This window comes from Charadrius vociferus, unplaced genomic scaffold (assembly GCF_000708025.1).
Source record: "Charadrius vociferus isolate BGI_N301 unplaced genomic scaffold, ASM70802v2 scaffold11, whole genome shotgun sequence".
Lineage (NCBI taxonomy): Eukaryota > Metazoa > Chordata > Aves > Charadriiformes > Charadriidae > Charadrius > Charadrius vociferus.
In genome coordinates, this window is record NW_009646846.1 from 65,666 (window position 1) to 81,363 (window position 15,698).

General features: G+C 37.0%; 1 protein-coding gene across 1 annotated transcript in view; it reads right to left on the reverse strand.

Annotated features, from left to right (window-relative positions):
• Nucleotides 1–4,016: 4,016 nt before the first annotated feature.
• Nucleotides 4,017–15,698, reverse strand: part of MYCBP2 (MYC binding protein 2, E3 ubiquitin protein ligase) — a 192,288-nt gene continuing 180,606 nt past the window's right edge. The window contains 9 exon segments of the mRNA XM_009894032.1: nt 4,017–4,821; nt 5,878–6,043; nt 6,247–6,354; nt 8,570–8,779; nt 9,796–9,903; nt 10,412–10,600; nt 11,796–11,899; nt 12,184–12,316; nt 14,769–14,897. Of these exon segments, the coding sequence (XP_009892334.1) occupies nt 4,706–4,821; nt 5,878–6,043; nt 6,247–6,354; nt 8,570–8,779; nt 9,796–9,903; nt 10,412–10,600; nt 11,796–11,899; nt 12,184–12,316; nt 14,769–14,897 (1,263 nt within the window). The 3' untranslated portion in view covers nt 4,017–4,705.

Below are 15,698 nucleotides of genomic sequence, written 5' to 3' on the forward strand. Positions count from 1 at the left end.
GCAGCCCTTCTGGTATGCCTTGGGCTGAGGGACATGGGGCATCTGCGGTACAACTGCTGCATGCTCAGTCACCTGCAACGTCTGGCATGGGTTAAGGAGGGGGCTGTGGCAAAAACCTACAAAATTTGAGTTATATCCTGAATGACTGGGTGATCCTGAAGCTCTCTATCTAGCCTCTGCGTAGGTGAAACAACAAACTTAGTACAATGTGATTAACGAAGACCATTTCGTAAGGGCCAAGATTATCAGGCCCCGATGGTGACTGGTTAATTGTCTGTGCCTTATTAACTTTTACTGTTTATTTTGTGCTCAGTGGGTGGATACACCTGTGAAAGTTTAAGCTATTTGTAAACTAATGGTGTATGCTTTGAGTGGGAGTACTGTGGCCTCGCCTTGGCCAGGAGCTGAGTTTGGTATGAATTAGCTGAGTGTGGTGAGCTGTGGCAAACAGGGCGGTGCAGACAAGAACAGAGTATTTCCATTGCGTGGGCTGTGGATGAACAGCTGACAGAAAAGCACGTGAGACTGCTGGAAAGGCATACAGCAATCTTATTGTGGACTGATCTGATTAGTGGCCTGTGCTGGCATCTGGCTACAATCGCCAGTAGAGATCGGTGCGGGGGGAGATGTGGTGACGTTAATGTCAGACACGGTGTAGGAGCCAAATGTCCGAGGTGCAACCATTATGCGTGGGAGCTGCACTCTACCCAAGAGCCTGAAGCTCACGCTCGGCTGTGCCATCTCCCTGGAGTAGTAATTGGGGATGGTCAGTCGCGTGTGAGAGAAACATTTCCCTGACACTGCTTATCCACTTAATAAACTGAATATAGCAGTGTCATGTCCTTTCCCCACTGTAATCTCTGTTTCCTAAATTAATACTCACATTAACCTAAAATGAAAGAGAAGGCTGGAAAATTAAAAAAGAGGGGTTTTTTTTCTATTTTTTTCTAACTATGGTGCTACACTCAGAAATTTTCTAAAAAGCATAGTGGGTCAGACACCTTGGATTTATCTGCTATCTGTAACTCATTTTTCCATAATTTAAGATCCACAGGGCTCCATGTCAAGAACCTATGCATAAAACCACTTCAAATTATGTGCATTAATCTTCCACTGTAGTTAATTTGTCTTTCTTCAACATCCTTTTGGGGCAAATTTTCTTTTTGTATTTTCTTTTAAGGATTCCTCATCAAGTCAGTTTACAATTAGAAAGATGACTTTTCTAAACCAAATGCCCTCTGAATTAAGTTTCTATTACAGACATCTGATCTATGACCTGGGAACATGGAAGCGCTGAAATCACTGTTGTAAATGCAGCTGTACCTTTTATGTACGTGTTGACACCTGCATTAATGAATGCTTAAAATAAGGTTTCTCTTTGAGTACTTACACAGGAAAAAAAATTCTTCCTTTTCCTAACATCTTATATTGGCTTTAAAATGGTACAGCGTACACTGTACACTAGATTGAGCAGCAGTGGCCAGCCTGACTCAGGCACTGCTCCTCCACAGGGCACCTCCACTCCTGCACACTGGGGTAGAGGAAGAGACTCCTAAAATAGAGAAAACAGTAGCCAGAAAGCAATGGAAAGAGAAAAGGGGCTTGTCTGTGGTGGATTAGGATAGAAACCAGCACCTGAGAGTCCTGGTGAAGAGCAGGGGGGCAGTGACATGAGGCTTTGAGTGTAGGTGAGAAGTAGGGAGTGAGGAGGGGACTGGGTTGTGAAGGAGAGATGTATCTCACTGGTGTGATAGGGAGAGCCTTAAAAAACACTCGGGGCTCAGCGCTCTTGCAGCTTCTGGCCTGTGTACACCCTGTTGTACTCTAACCACTGGTTTAATACCACTGGTATAATCTGAATTTACTGCAGTACCTCCTGACTAATGGCTATATTAATTCTGATAACTCCACAGCACATTTCTTGCATGATGAGAAGAGTCCTTAGAACCATTCTGAAGTGACTCAGGGCGTGTCTAGTAGGAGTTCACAGGTTGTACGTACAGGATCATCAAATATGGAGTAAGGAAGTTACTTTTTCAAATAAAGACACTCGCTCTTTTTGAGGTCTATTATAGTAGGTCTTCAGGAACTATCTGGCAATATTAAAAAATGAACTCTTAAACCTCAGTCCACAATGTCTACACTTCACCCACCAGAATGTGTGGAGCACTAGGGCAGAGGAAAGGCTGATGATCTGTTTACAAAAAAAACCCCAATTAACCAGGAAACATGGAGTCACAAACATGGAAGAACACTTCAAACTTTGACCTTTCACTCCTTGTATCTCAATATCCTCTCAAAAAAACCCCTGCCCTGGTGCTGAAGGCTGTGGTGTAGTGGGTCCGAAATATTCCTTCTGCTTCAGACTGCAGACGTGGTTGTGATGACTTTCATTAATGTGAAAAAGGCACATTGCAGTCATCTACATCTGAGCTATTGAGGTGGCTTATGTTTTATACTGAGATGACATGAACCACATGCCAGAAGCGCCTGTCCCTCTCCACAGAAGATGACTACATCTGAGGTAGACATCTACAGCACAGACACAGTCTGGACAAGTCAGTCATACTCTGTTTCTGTAAGTGAAGTACAATGTAGGAAGAATCTTGACTCTTTAAGATGCTGAAAAAACCCACCACATTGGCTTCCTCCTAACATTCAAATAGAGTTCAACATGATTTGCAATTGTTGGTGACTTTCTTTGTGAAATGAAGGGCTTCATCATTGCAGGTACAGGAACAATCTTTCTCTTGGCTACTTGGTATTCTTTATGTCCATTGCAAATTAAGTTTTATCTTGTACTTCCCCTCCCCCCCCCGCTATTCATCTGTAGTAATTTGATTTTGTTTCCCATTTTTTTAAAAAATACGTAATTCCTGACTTGGCCAAGCTGACTGCTTTAGTACAAGTTAGATCCTGTTTGCACTAGGATAGCTGCTGGCTGAGATCTTCATATAGTTGGTTGTTCTAAAGAAAACATCAACTCCTCTGAATAATTTTTTTCTTTACCCTTGATTCCTACAGGATCTTACTTAAGACTTATGTCAATTTTCTCTCTCCTTTCAGAATCATGAATGTTGTCACTTCATAGTTGTTTTCATCTAAACCGCCTTTGGGTCATAATCAAATCTAGTAAAGCCACCTTCTAGTTGCTTTCTTGATGTCATATAGCGTATTTATTTCAAATATATTCCAAGAACTTACCAAGCAGCCTATCTCCTGATGTATATTGTTCCAAATAGATACCCACTACTTAAAATTCCTCACTGTCACAAGTTAGGTTGTTTGGATGACTGTTAGTTGTTCAAAAAACTGCGTATTTCTTTGCACGTCTAGCACAAGCCCTGTGTTTGACATCCTTTGTCTCTGTGCCTGCAGCCTCTCACAGCCCCCCCACTGCTACTGTGAATAAGATAAATTGCACTTCGGAGGTGTGTATTTTTCCCCAGCTAAAGTGCAGACAGATATATACATTATAGATCTCTGAAGTTAGGCGAGATGGATCCCATGGTTCCGGTCCGATCGAGGTCCTCTGACCTATCTAGGTGCCATCTACCAATACCTAATCTGTGAGAGCAGTTGTTCGTGTCTTTACTTGAAGTTATAGTTTGCTTTTCAGTATAGAGGAGCAAAGGACTTGAGACTCCGATTAGAGGAACGTTTTGGGATCCATGGCAAAAGGCTATTTGTCCTAAAAGTAGGGGTAGTATTTTACTGAAGAGTCTTAATAACTGATAAAAATAATTTAAAATTGAGTCTTCTTTTGTTTTTTAAAGCATCGTTGGAAATTGACATACAATACTTCATATGAATGCTTGTACATTTATCCAGCTTATCTTTTGAAGATTTGAGCAGTGCTTTTTTTATCTTAAGTACTTCCATAACCACCAGTTTACCCAATAAGCTTTCCTACTTTTTAAAAGAACCTGCTGAAATAATTGTAAGAACCACACCCCTCCTCCCCGCCCCATTTTAAAAAACATTTCTGAAAATGGAGGTTTACACATTCATTAGACTTTCACTGTATAAAAATGTACAGTGGCTTTATTGACATGTACATTCCATTATGTTTACAGCTGCAAGATATGAGGCACACTCAGTATTGCACTTCATTAAAATTTCAGGCTCAAACATAACCCAGAAGTTTAAATGAAACTGCTGTTGTAATTTAATAATTCTTATACAGGACAAACATTGATACCTTTATATACAGTGTGATACTTGTTACATTTATGCCTTCCTAACACATTTTTTTTTTTATAACAGTCTAGGAAATAAACCAGAATATTCCTCTTTCCCATCCCCAGTTGTGATGCGTTACAATTATACAAGATTACAAAAAGTCAGTATACAATAATCAATTATTTTTTTTCTTTCTCCTGAAAGCCAGCATCATTCATAGTCCACAGACACACAGATCCTTTAATAGCAATTATTTATTTGTAAATGCCCAATGTTTCCTAGCCGATGACTGTAATGGCCACATGCAAACACCTCACAAGTTTTGATGTCTCAGTTCAAAAAATGTCAATATCTCACAGCAAGAATTATGTACATGGTATTTGGCATCCTTCTTGCACTGTAAATTGTTCCTTTTATCTGGGTTATGAAATGGTCCCATCCTCATCCCAGCTGGACTTTATTTTCAGGACACTTGAGGGATGAGGGCACCTGTTTTGCTCTGGTAAAAAAAAAAAATGCTAGTCTAAAAAGTGTGAGCATTTCTGCAAACTCCGCAACCCAGAGCAAATTCTTCACCAGTGGGTGGATGGACAACATGAAGTGGACATTCTGTTCCTTCAAGTTGTTTACCTTTGGGACCTACAGTGAATTTAAGGGTGAGGGGAAAAGAAAAAAAAAAAAAAAAAAAGATTAATGCTTGCAGGTTATGTTAATAAACATGTATTACATTTCCTCAAAAAACATGCAAAGTGAAGGTAATACATTGGTAAGATGAATTCATAAGGCATCAAAAATGAAGGCTTAAGAAAAAGCAGATAGAAATGTGCTTTCACACAGTCATATTCAAGCAAGAAGTCTAAAGGCTTAACAGGCCAAGAGAAAAAAATGTCAATTAGATCTGACAAAACATGATCGAAAACTGTTAACTCCTTAAAATAGTTATGTCAAATGCTGAAATGTTATTTGAAGGAAAAAACCGAAATGATCAAACTGGTGTGTAATTTAAAAAAAATCAAAGTAAAAAAAGACAAAAAGCTTATAGGGAGAATCACTGAAATAACTTTCATCTCATTAATGCTATGGAAGAAATTAGCACAATCTAAAAGCAAAGTCGATAAATATGAACAAGAATTACATTCTGCAGTAAATAATAATTCTAAGGTTATACCAGGATTTGTAATTTTTTTTTTTGTTTACTTCTTTCATATAAATATCTAATCAAAATCTCTTTTTTTTTTTTTTTCAACAGCAACGTAAATAATATGATTTATTGAGATCAACTCAATGGCACATAAAGTTACAAACTAAGGCACTGGGGCAACAGTTTGCACATGACAGGTACCTAAGTATAGATAGATCATTTAATAGTAGTGTGTTAAATTTTTCCAATGTAATTTTAAGACATCATTACACATCTGAAGTCGGAATTGGTGTAGGTAAATCAAAATGTCTTTCTGTATTGAAGTAGCTATTGTTTAAAGGATCGGTGTGATGACATTGCCTGTATTATTGCCAGAAAAAAAAAATAATCAAAACCACGCACAGAACACTCTAAAATAATTCAATTTAAAATCCGCATGACTGATCCTGTGTTTTTTCCTAATAATTATCAGCAAGAAAAAATAAGAATATGAATTAGAAGTAATTACTAGTGTCAGAATTCAGTGTGGTAAATTTGTTTCGTAAAAATACTACCTGCAGGACAGTGTGGGAGTTCTTCTTTAGGGATGCTTGTCATTCTTTGGAAATCATCATGGCAAGCATTGCAAAAATGCGTTGTCCCAAAACAGAAAAAAACGGCAACTGAACAGCAGTAGCGGCATTTGTACTCTAAGAAATCTGTACCATGTTTGGGACACATCTAAACAGAAAGAAAACAAATGCCAATAAATGAAGTAGCCATGCTGTAACAATCCAAACAACACATTTCTACATTTGGTAGTATATATTAATATTATACAATATTATAGAATACATATAATTACAAATGACTATGAATTATTGTACAGCTCAGGTACTTGTATTTGTGTTATTTCATTCTGAAGCTCCAAGTTCTTTGCTTACCTGAGCCCTTGAAACATCAGAGCATGCACCACAAATAAGCTCTCTTGGATCATAGTCATCTCCTTGTCCAGCCTCAGCATCACAACGAGCTTCGCCACCAAAATAAGCCTGAATTTCATATAGGAATGATTGGACATTAAACCAGTGACAACAATTATTTTAACAAATGCAATTTGTAAGGAGAAAATGATGAGTAAAGGTCATTACTGGAGCCTCCACTATTCTGGTATCTCTCGACTGACTCTAGATACATGTTTTTGAGGTGCTAAGACAATGTCTCTCAATCTCAGGATAAACAAAACCAAAAATTGTGCAATGTACTGTGGTCTATGCAAGTGCCTTTTTTTTTTTTTTTTTTTTTTTACAAGGCGTTTGAAACAGTATTTGGATGCTCTATGAACTGTATTTAAGAAAGACAGGAGTCAGGCTGAAGGCAGCAAAGAAACATTCTACCAGGAGGGATTTTTTACAAGCCAAAAGGAGTATCAGTTTTTATGCTTATGTGGGATCCCTGATAATTAGAATTTTACTATTTCTGCAAATTCATGCTAGTTTCTCCTCTTATTCTACCAGGACACACTGAGCACAGAAATGCACCAAGACTGCCAACTCTGATGAATTTCCTGATATACTAAAGTGTTACTAAGAGTAACTAAAGTTGTTACTAAGAGTGACTTCCTTCATTACCATCTTATTAATTAATTTGAAAACGCAAAAAATCCTTGCTCTCAGCGATTCTCGCCTTTATGCAGCAACTGTAAAAGCCAAGTGGTCCCAGGGCAACTATGAGGAAGGAAAAATTTAAGCAGCCTGCCCTCCCTCAAGCTCTGCAGACTGAAAGGAAAAGGGAGAGCCCTATGGAATGTATGTCAGGGAATCAGGTAGTAGTTTGGGGTGAACAGGTGCTAGAGGAAAGAATGAAGTTAGAAATTACATAGTTGAATGTCGCTGTTCAGACATATGGACACAGTATGAAAGGGAATAAGATACAAGGGAAGGAAAAAAAGAGGGAAATAAAGACACTGAAATAACTGAGTATTAAGTGTTGGAAAGAAATCCTAATGAAAAACAGGGACAGGAATAAAAACTGGAGAAAGTAAGATAATAAGTATTTTTGTAAGGGAGGCATTAGGCAAGTTACTAAAGGATGAGAAATGAAAATTGATTAACTGTGGGGGACATGAACAAAAGTGAACTGAGTAACTGTGATAATGAGCTAGAAGGATTCATTACTGCTCTTCTCTAGCACATGGAAGGGAAGTCAATCCTTTCTCCTCTTATTTCCAAATTGTGCACTTAACGTGCACTTAGGCGCATTTAACAAAAATTACTGGGGTCTCCCTTGAAAATTTTACCCTGAAATTGTCTCATTCCATTCATTCTTAAGGAAAAAGATGTGATCAAGATGGGCACTAAAATCAGCTTCAGATAAAAGAAGCTATGGGAGGGGTCTGGTGAATACCCCACATTTCTCTAACCACAGATAAAGAATGTTTGTCTGCTGGTGGGAAATCAGGGACTGTATGTATACAATTTTTGTCTTCCGGATAAATTTCATATCCTCTGCCTGAAGAAAACGGTACATATATGACTTGGAGTCCAGCAGGCTAGATCATGCATTTCCTCTTTCTTCTCCTTTTTCATTCTTCTAACGCATCTGGCCATCATCTCCATAGTTGCTGCACTTCAAAAGCCCTCAAGACGCTAAGATCTGAACTTACGCATAATCGGTTAAGGATGGCACAGTTTCCTTATCCCCATCCTGAACAACTGCACTATCATGAATCTAAATGACAGAAGACTCTTCCCGTCTTTTGAGACGATTACTGGGGAGAACCACAACAAGCTTGTAGTAGTGGTCATTTTTCTGCCCCAAATTGACTGTTTACTGCGGTTCCAATCAACTCCAGCTTGGATAAAAGTAATATTTAGGTGGAATCTTAGTGAGGAACTTTCCATATCAAAGACTCAGAATGAAACCTGTGTTTATACTATTTTAATGTTCACGTAAAGTATGAGTTGGAAGTGGTACAAAGGGACAGTTGGTGTTCTAAGACAGTATCATCTGCACATTCTTCTAAGATGACTATCACCTCAATATGCTTTTGATTGCTGAACTGTTCTGTATACACTTTTAAGCTTTACAAGATATGACACTATGTACATCTAATTTGTTCAACACTTTTAATTATGGTTTAACAACAATTTCTTTTCCTGCTTTCCTACTCCATACACAGTATGTTAAATATATGTTCCATTCTTTAAGAAATTACTTTTGGAACTATAACATACATTTAATTTGAGAAAGTACTAATCAGCATACCTTTTTGCACTTGTAGCAAACGTAATAAGCGTATCTGTTCATAGCATAGCCAGCTGGGTCATTATAAAATCTAACACCTGGTGTTGTGATGGCTTCACTCTTGTGCAACCCTTCATACTCCAATCTCATTAGCGCTTTTCTCCTTACATCTTCATAGAGTTCTTTGATTGGATCAAGCAAATCCTTTAATACTGTATGATTGATTTTGTTCTGAAATAAAAAAAAAAAACTGATTAAAATATCTTGCACCTTTATTACAACTGTGATAGTTTGTATTGTGGTCAAACACAAATAGTGTAAAATGGATGTCATAAAAACCTAAGAGCTCAGGCAATGGACATATCAAAAAAATGGCAGATACTTTATTTGCTGCAATAACAGTAACCAGGAATGCTTTTCACATAGCCTTTTTTTTATATAAAATCATCAGCCCTTAAAACAGACTGTAACAACCACAGAGGCATGGGTAAAGGGTACATGAAATATTCAGCACAGCACAGGAATGTTCTGATTGTATGTTTTTTCTAATTTTGGTCCTTTTTGACTTACTGTTCAAGCGATTAAGAACAACGACTGACATTCCTCTGTGCCAGGTCTTTATCATTTAATAGTCACAAGCTATTGCTATAAATTACCCAAATACAGCATGGAGGAAGAAACACAGCAGGCTGAAATGGCTGACTGTTCACAAATTTCATATTCCTACGGTGTTAAGGTGCTCTCCTTCCCAGCAGCTATCATATGTTTTTGCTCACAGCAATTATGATCTTGTAGAGTACACGAGGAATTTTTAGTCATATAAACTGAAGTAAGTGCATACATTCTTCAGCTCTGTCCCTCTCATACTGAAAAGCAAAGCAGCTTTAAAAGGGGTTAGTAAAATAGAGAAGCCAAGTTTCCTGCTTCAGATGATCTGCATTAAGATTCCTTCTTCCCCCGCTCCTGTTCGCCCCAAATATTGGGAATTTACAAGCTGACAAGGCTAAGAATAAAACAGCTTCATGCTTTCTATTTCAGAGGATCCTTACTTCAGGGAACAGTAGAGGAAGGTAAAAAGATGCATCAATGATACCCCTTCTTGAGTGACATGAGAAATTACGGAAGCAAGTCACGTTAAACTAATTTATAATGCAACAAACAATATATAATTAAAAAAAAAAAAAGAAAACCAAAGACAGTGTTAGGTAACTTGTTTGACGTAGGCAGTAAACATATAGCTCATTTACCTTGCAAATAGGACAGGACATAAACCCAAAAGTTATCCTTGGCCCAAGCCATCTGTTTTCTAGTACTCGTTGACAGCATTGCAAATGGAAAACGTGGCTGCAGTCCAGCTATGGAAAAGAATAGATAGAAGTCAACACTGATGTTACATTAACCACTAAACCAGACATAGTTATTTTCTTTTAAGTGGCAACATACATCAATTTCAAAATTAATTTGTTTAAAATCCTAGAAGACCCCTATTTTTGTCTTAACAAAGAGAAAGAATATAAAATGGTCGTTAAAGTCATAACCTTTCAATTCCAAAACCACCAGTGGATATATGAATTATATATGAAGTATATCCATTAATTACCTCAGCTGTTTTTTCTCACTTATACAATACCATATATTTTGAATAAAGTACGCACAAGAAACTAAATATAATCTGCTTTGTCAAAGTAGCAGTAATGCCAGACAAAAAGAAAGCTTTTAAAGTAACTTACATATTGTTACGGTGTCAGTTTTAAAATTTAAAAAAACTGTTATTTGAGAGACTTCGTATTTTAACTTCTTACACACTTAACATTACAACCATAATATTAATCTCTTAAGCGGGGAGAAGGGGGGAGATAAAACCTGGATGGCTGGTGCTGCTGAAAGTGCTTCAGTAAAGCAGATCATGCACATGTCATCAGCATCTTGTTTCAGAGTTGTAGCATTCTTATCGCAACCATGCAAGCACGGCAAACAGTGCTCTTCATTCTTAACGCCTCCACATGGATGACCACAGGGGTGTGTCTTGCTGCAGGCAATTTTAGCATACTCCTATTAAAAGTAAATAATTATTCTTCTTTTTCCACTCCACTGAACAGTTTGATATCGTGTTGCTTTTTGAAGGATTGCTGGTTCATGCAATAAACTAAGATGAAAGAATTGTGATTCATGTTGTCTACTGCTACAGCGGGTACTTGGGAAAAACTGCATATTTTGTGTACTGGAAGTAAAACTGATACCTTTGCTTACTTATGTTAGTCCTGAATAACAATGGCATAATGAAACCATATTTTTTTATATTTTAATATTTAATAGAAACAGTCTTTAATCCGTATTTTGTACATTAAGTGCCTCCTGCATAAACATTGCTTGCCCTTCATTAACAGCCATTAAGATATCTGCAGGTTTTGGTCTTTCGGGAAAGGTATGAAGTAACCCACTCTTAAGAACACTTTATGAGCTGATCATTAACCAGCATAAATCACTTCTACCATGGAAATGGTATTTTAACTGCCTCTAATTCCTATCCCTAGTAAGTAGAAAACTTAAAACAGTTGCCCAGAAGCTAACAATGAATTAATATAACAATAATATAATATAGTCAATAGGCTGAGAGAGAAAAAAGGAAGACAAATTTGCCACACAAGCAGAATTAAATAGAGTGAGATAAGAAACTGGTTAGGACTTGGCCTTCACAGAATCACAGAATGGTTAGGGTTGGAAGGGACCTCTGGAGATCATCTAGTCCAACCCCCCTGCGAGAGCAGGGTCACCTACAGCACGTTGCCTTCTGCCGATTGTATCTATACTGTAGGGCACAAAAGCACTCAGGACACACAGATACAGTTGAAAAACCTGGCCAAGTCTTAAATGTTCTATGCTCACATAATAAACAGGCTGTTACGCAAACTACTTTTTTTATCAAGTTTTCCAGTACAGTACACTATGTTGCCAGTGTATATTTTACTTTATACTTGGAATGCTATTGGGAAAACTTGAGATACTTTTGAAGTTAATAATGAAACACTATTGGTGTTTGTAGCCTGTAATTAAACTAAACATTTTCAAACTCAGAATTATTTGAATTGCAATATAATATTCAATATTATAACCTTTTCATATGAGAGGTCTGATTTAAAATTGACCACAGGGATGAACAAGGTTTACTCAAAACAAGGAATCAATTTGATCCTGCATTCTCTTCTATTTATGTAATTCATGATGATTGATATTTGTTAATACACACCTGACAATCTGTATCAGAGCAAACGCTTCCCACTGCTGATAACTCTGTTCCACTCCTACAGCCACAGAAACGACATGCTTCAGAACTGCTGGTGGTCGGTTTGCCTAGGTCCGCAAAAGTAAACAAACCCAAAAACTGTTGTAATGAAACATAAGGGACTGACAGACATCTAAACAACAATCACAGAAAACAACCAGAAAACCAGCAATCCGTAGGCAGTTAAACTGTTTTACTTCTATTAACAATTAAAAGCATCACCCTAAAGCAGCGGAAAACCTCAACTGGTTTTGGTTTTTTGGTTTTTTTTGGGGTTTTTTTTTTGACAGATGCTTCTGTAAAAGGTAAAAATAATCAGGATAAAGAGCAAGTAGTAACAGTTGTGTTTTACCTGTCTGTTCTCTAAACTCCACCATAGCCTTCATAGTTTTGGAATCTGCTAAAGCCATCAGCCAGAAAAGTTTGGTCCTACCACAACCCTCGTGGAGATCAACTTTGATAGCTTCTTCTTCTTCTTTGAATACCTGTCAGGGTAACCAAACAGACAATAAATAGCATCTCTATGTTATTTTTGTCACTCTCTGGATTTTCTTTAGATATCTTATAGATTCTGCGGAGATTGTCTACTGCAAGCGAATTTTCTTTATGCATTCCATAATTTGTACATATCGCAGAATGGAGAGAGGCTTTGTGTTTTTAAAAGTAAAAATATATAAAATTAACTCTTGAGCTAACACAGCTGGGAAACAATAATGCAGCAATCCTAACAAAAGAGCTGCACGACGTATTTTCTAATCTAAAAAATACAGAGTTTTGGACTTCATAGCTACTATTGAACTCATCCAATAGGCCACAGTATATCAAAAGCACAAGATAACATTAGAAGTATCTTCACATAACCCTGTTAGTAGTTTTTGAACTCATCCAGTAGGCCACAGTATATCAAAAACACAAGATAACATTAGAAATATCTTCACATAACCCTGTTAGTAGTTTATCAAAGCAACATTGATAATTATGGTCTTAATAATATGTACTGTATAATAGAGACTATATAAGTGTGTAATATTAGTATTTTTGACTGTTACATAAATACACAGTAGATACTTTCGGCTACAATGAGGAAAAGTTAAAATTTTTGCAAAATCAAAAAACTGCATGAGATCCTTAGTGGACTTTATGCAGTCTCTTCTTTTTCTTCTTTCCTAAGTTTTGAAGGCAGTTCTGTTTTCATTCATTTCTCCTGCAATGCAACAGAAATTAGAATTTTCCTGGGTATCGATGTATATACTCAGTTTAAACTTAGTTTTCATTCGTATTAGAATCAGGAAAACAACAGCAATTGCTTCACAAAGGATTTGCAGAAGCGGGTCATGGTAACTTACACGCTGTCCTTTCTTGGAAGGAAAGAAAATACATTAAAAAGGTATGTATGACAAGTTGGACAGAGAATAGGAAGCTAACAAAAACCAGGAGACAGGTAACATGACAGAATTTAAAATTTAAATTGAGGAGCTTAACACAAGAGATGTAAAGGTAAAGGTGGTGAATAAAGAGCAGAAGTTTAAACATGCTTTCAGAAGTAAATAGGAAAAACTGATAAGTAGCTATTTTGGACAGATTAAAGGAGAGATGTGAGGACTTCTATGAGATGAGAACTTACTTTTTATCAACTGTAATCTGAACAGGCTATATAGGAGAAATGAGAAAAATAAATGAGACTAGACTCTGCTGTGCCATGACGGAAGAGCAGACATACAAAATCATCTTCTTAGAATAACCAAACAGGAAAAATTCAAAGGGGATTGCAAAGATTCTGGCTTAAAAAAAAATAGAAGATAGCATATCCATGTGGAACTTGGAACTTCCAGGCTGAGTCTATGCTGCAAATGCTGAGGCACCAAGGAGGAGATCTGCAGAGTGAAACTCGGTGCCAACAATCTGAAGTTTACATGACACGTGCTCTAGACTAGCTGATCCCTTGCACTGAATGACCATGAGGTGTGGCCCTGCATCTATCTTTTTTTTGTTGTTGTTTCTCGTGTTGTTTTTCGTTTCCTCTGAAAGGAATCCAGTTCATGCATTCCAAGGCTGCTCTATAACACAAATCAAAGCACAGTAAGGAGATAAGGATTCCTGATCCTAATTAAAAAAGTGACTGCAGATGCACTCTAGGAAAGGAAGAGAAGGAATGATTTCCACTGAATTAACTTTATTAATGAGGTTTATTATTTTAGCCTATGTATAAATGTAAGTAGTCAAAAGGAAAGGGGAAAAAAAAGGGCCACAAAAAACACAAAAGAGAAATAGTGTCAAGAAAGAGGAACTGTTCAGTAGTTTCAGAAGTAAAGGCATCTTCAACATTAATTTCAATGAGAAAAAGAAAAATACCAAGGAGAATGTAGTTTCAGGTTTACATATGAAGAGGGTAAAAGAATAACAACATACTTCTCTGTGAAAAGACAGTGAGAGCTGGAGGAATATTGAAAAATAAGAGAATACTGATGTAAGGGAACCAGTGGGAATATTTGCTGTCAGGTAGTCTTTCTGGATATTAAAAATGTATATGCATTAAAAATGGATGGGTTAACAAGGACTGACTCATATGGTAGAAGTAGTAAAGGAGATACAATTTGACAGGAATAAAGAACCAATATATACTTAAGAAAGTCTATACAGTTCCTAGGTTTTCCTAAAAAATGTTCCTGAACAATGTTAGAACAAGAGAGAAGCAAGCTGATGTAGCCCAAGAATTAGAATTAGGGACTGCTACTTGATTTTCCAATCTTCTTCAAAAGATAAAGGACAAGAGAATTTAACTAAAACCAGCTAAAATTATTAAACAGAAACTTATCTATCCCATCTCAAACATAAAAGAAAACACCATTTTTAGATTTGGTTCTTGCTACTGCCTTTTGCTTATACATTAATTGGGGAAATGCACACAATGTATGCAGTGTATACAACATACTCTACCTGTCTCTGATGAGTTTTTGTTCGTCGATGGAGATGAAGGAAACGGTCACAATCTGTACATAGATTTCCACAGACATTACACAAAATGATTGCAGCAGTTTCACCATCATCATGGTTATCGCACATTGGCTGAAAAAAATTAAGAAAATTTATGAAATAATTCTCTCTTTATTAAATCTCTCATTTCCTTTCAGCATCTGTTTTTATTCTCCCTCAGTCACACCCCCCTCCCCCAAATTAATAAGGGGGGATAAAGTGCTTTTTTAGACTATTAATTGTATCTTTAGAATAATCAGTATTTAGGCAATTACTCCTGGACACAAAAAGCCCCAGTTTACTACATCAGTTCTTCTGGTATTCTTCATCTCATATTTTGCGTGATGCAGCAAAAATGCATTTTTCAACAACACAGTTGAGACACCATTTTCAACTAGTCTGAGAAAAGATTTATGTGGTAACAGTGGGTTATGGGCATGTTAACAGAAAAGTTCAGAGATATGAGTACCCAGGTCAGTCAACATGCAATACATTTACCCTTAATCACTTTGATATTGTATGTTTACTCTGTTCAAACATCTAAGCAAAGCTGTAGGTCATCTGTAACTTGGAGAGACTACAGTCCAAGCATCAAACTTAAAAATCCACCATAAAAGTAACTTACTCTATTGATATATATATTTTTTTTTAGTTCAACACAGACAATTGTTTTACAGTCCAAAGTATCTGTACAAATAGAGTTCAATGACTGACTTTGATTATGCATATGAATATGTCAGAGAACAAGTTTCCATCATACCCCCAGAACATGTGGTTTCCATGAGACTGCTCATGCAACTTCGAACAGAATCGTTTCAACAGCAGTCCTGGTAGGGAGAACACATTTCACCTCAACATTTGAATATCCTCGTACAAAATAGGACTGCGGAATTT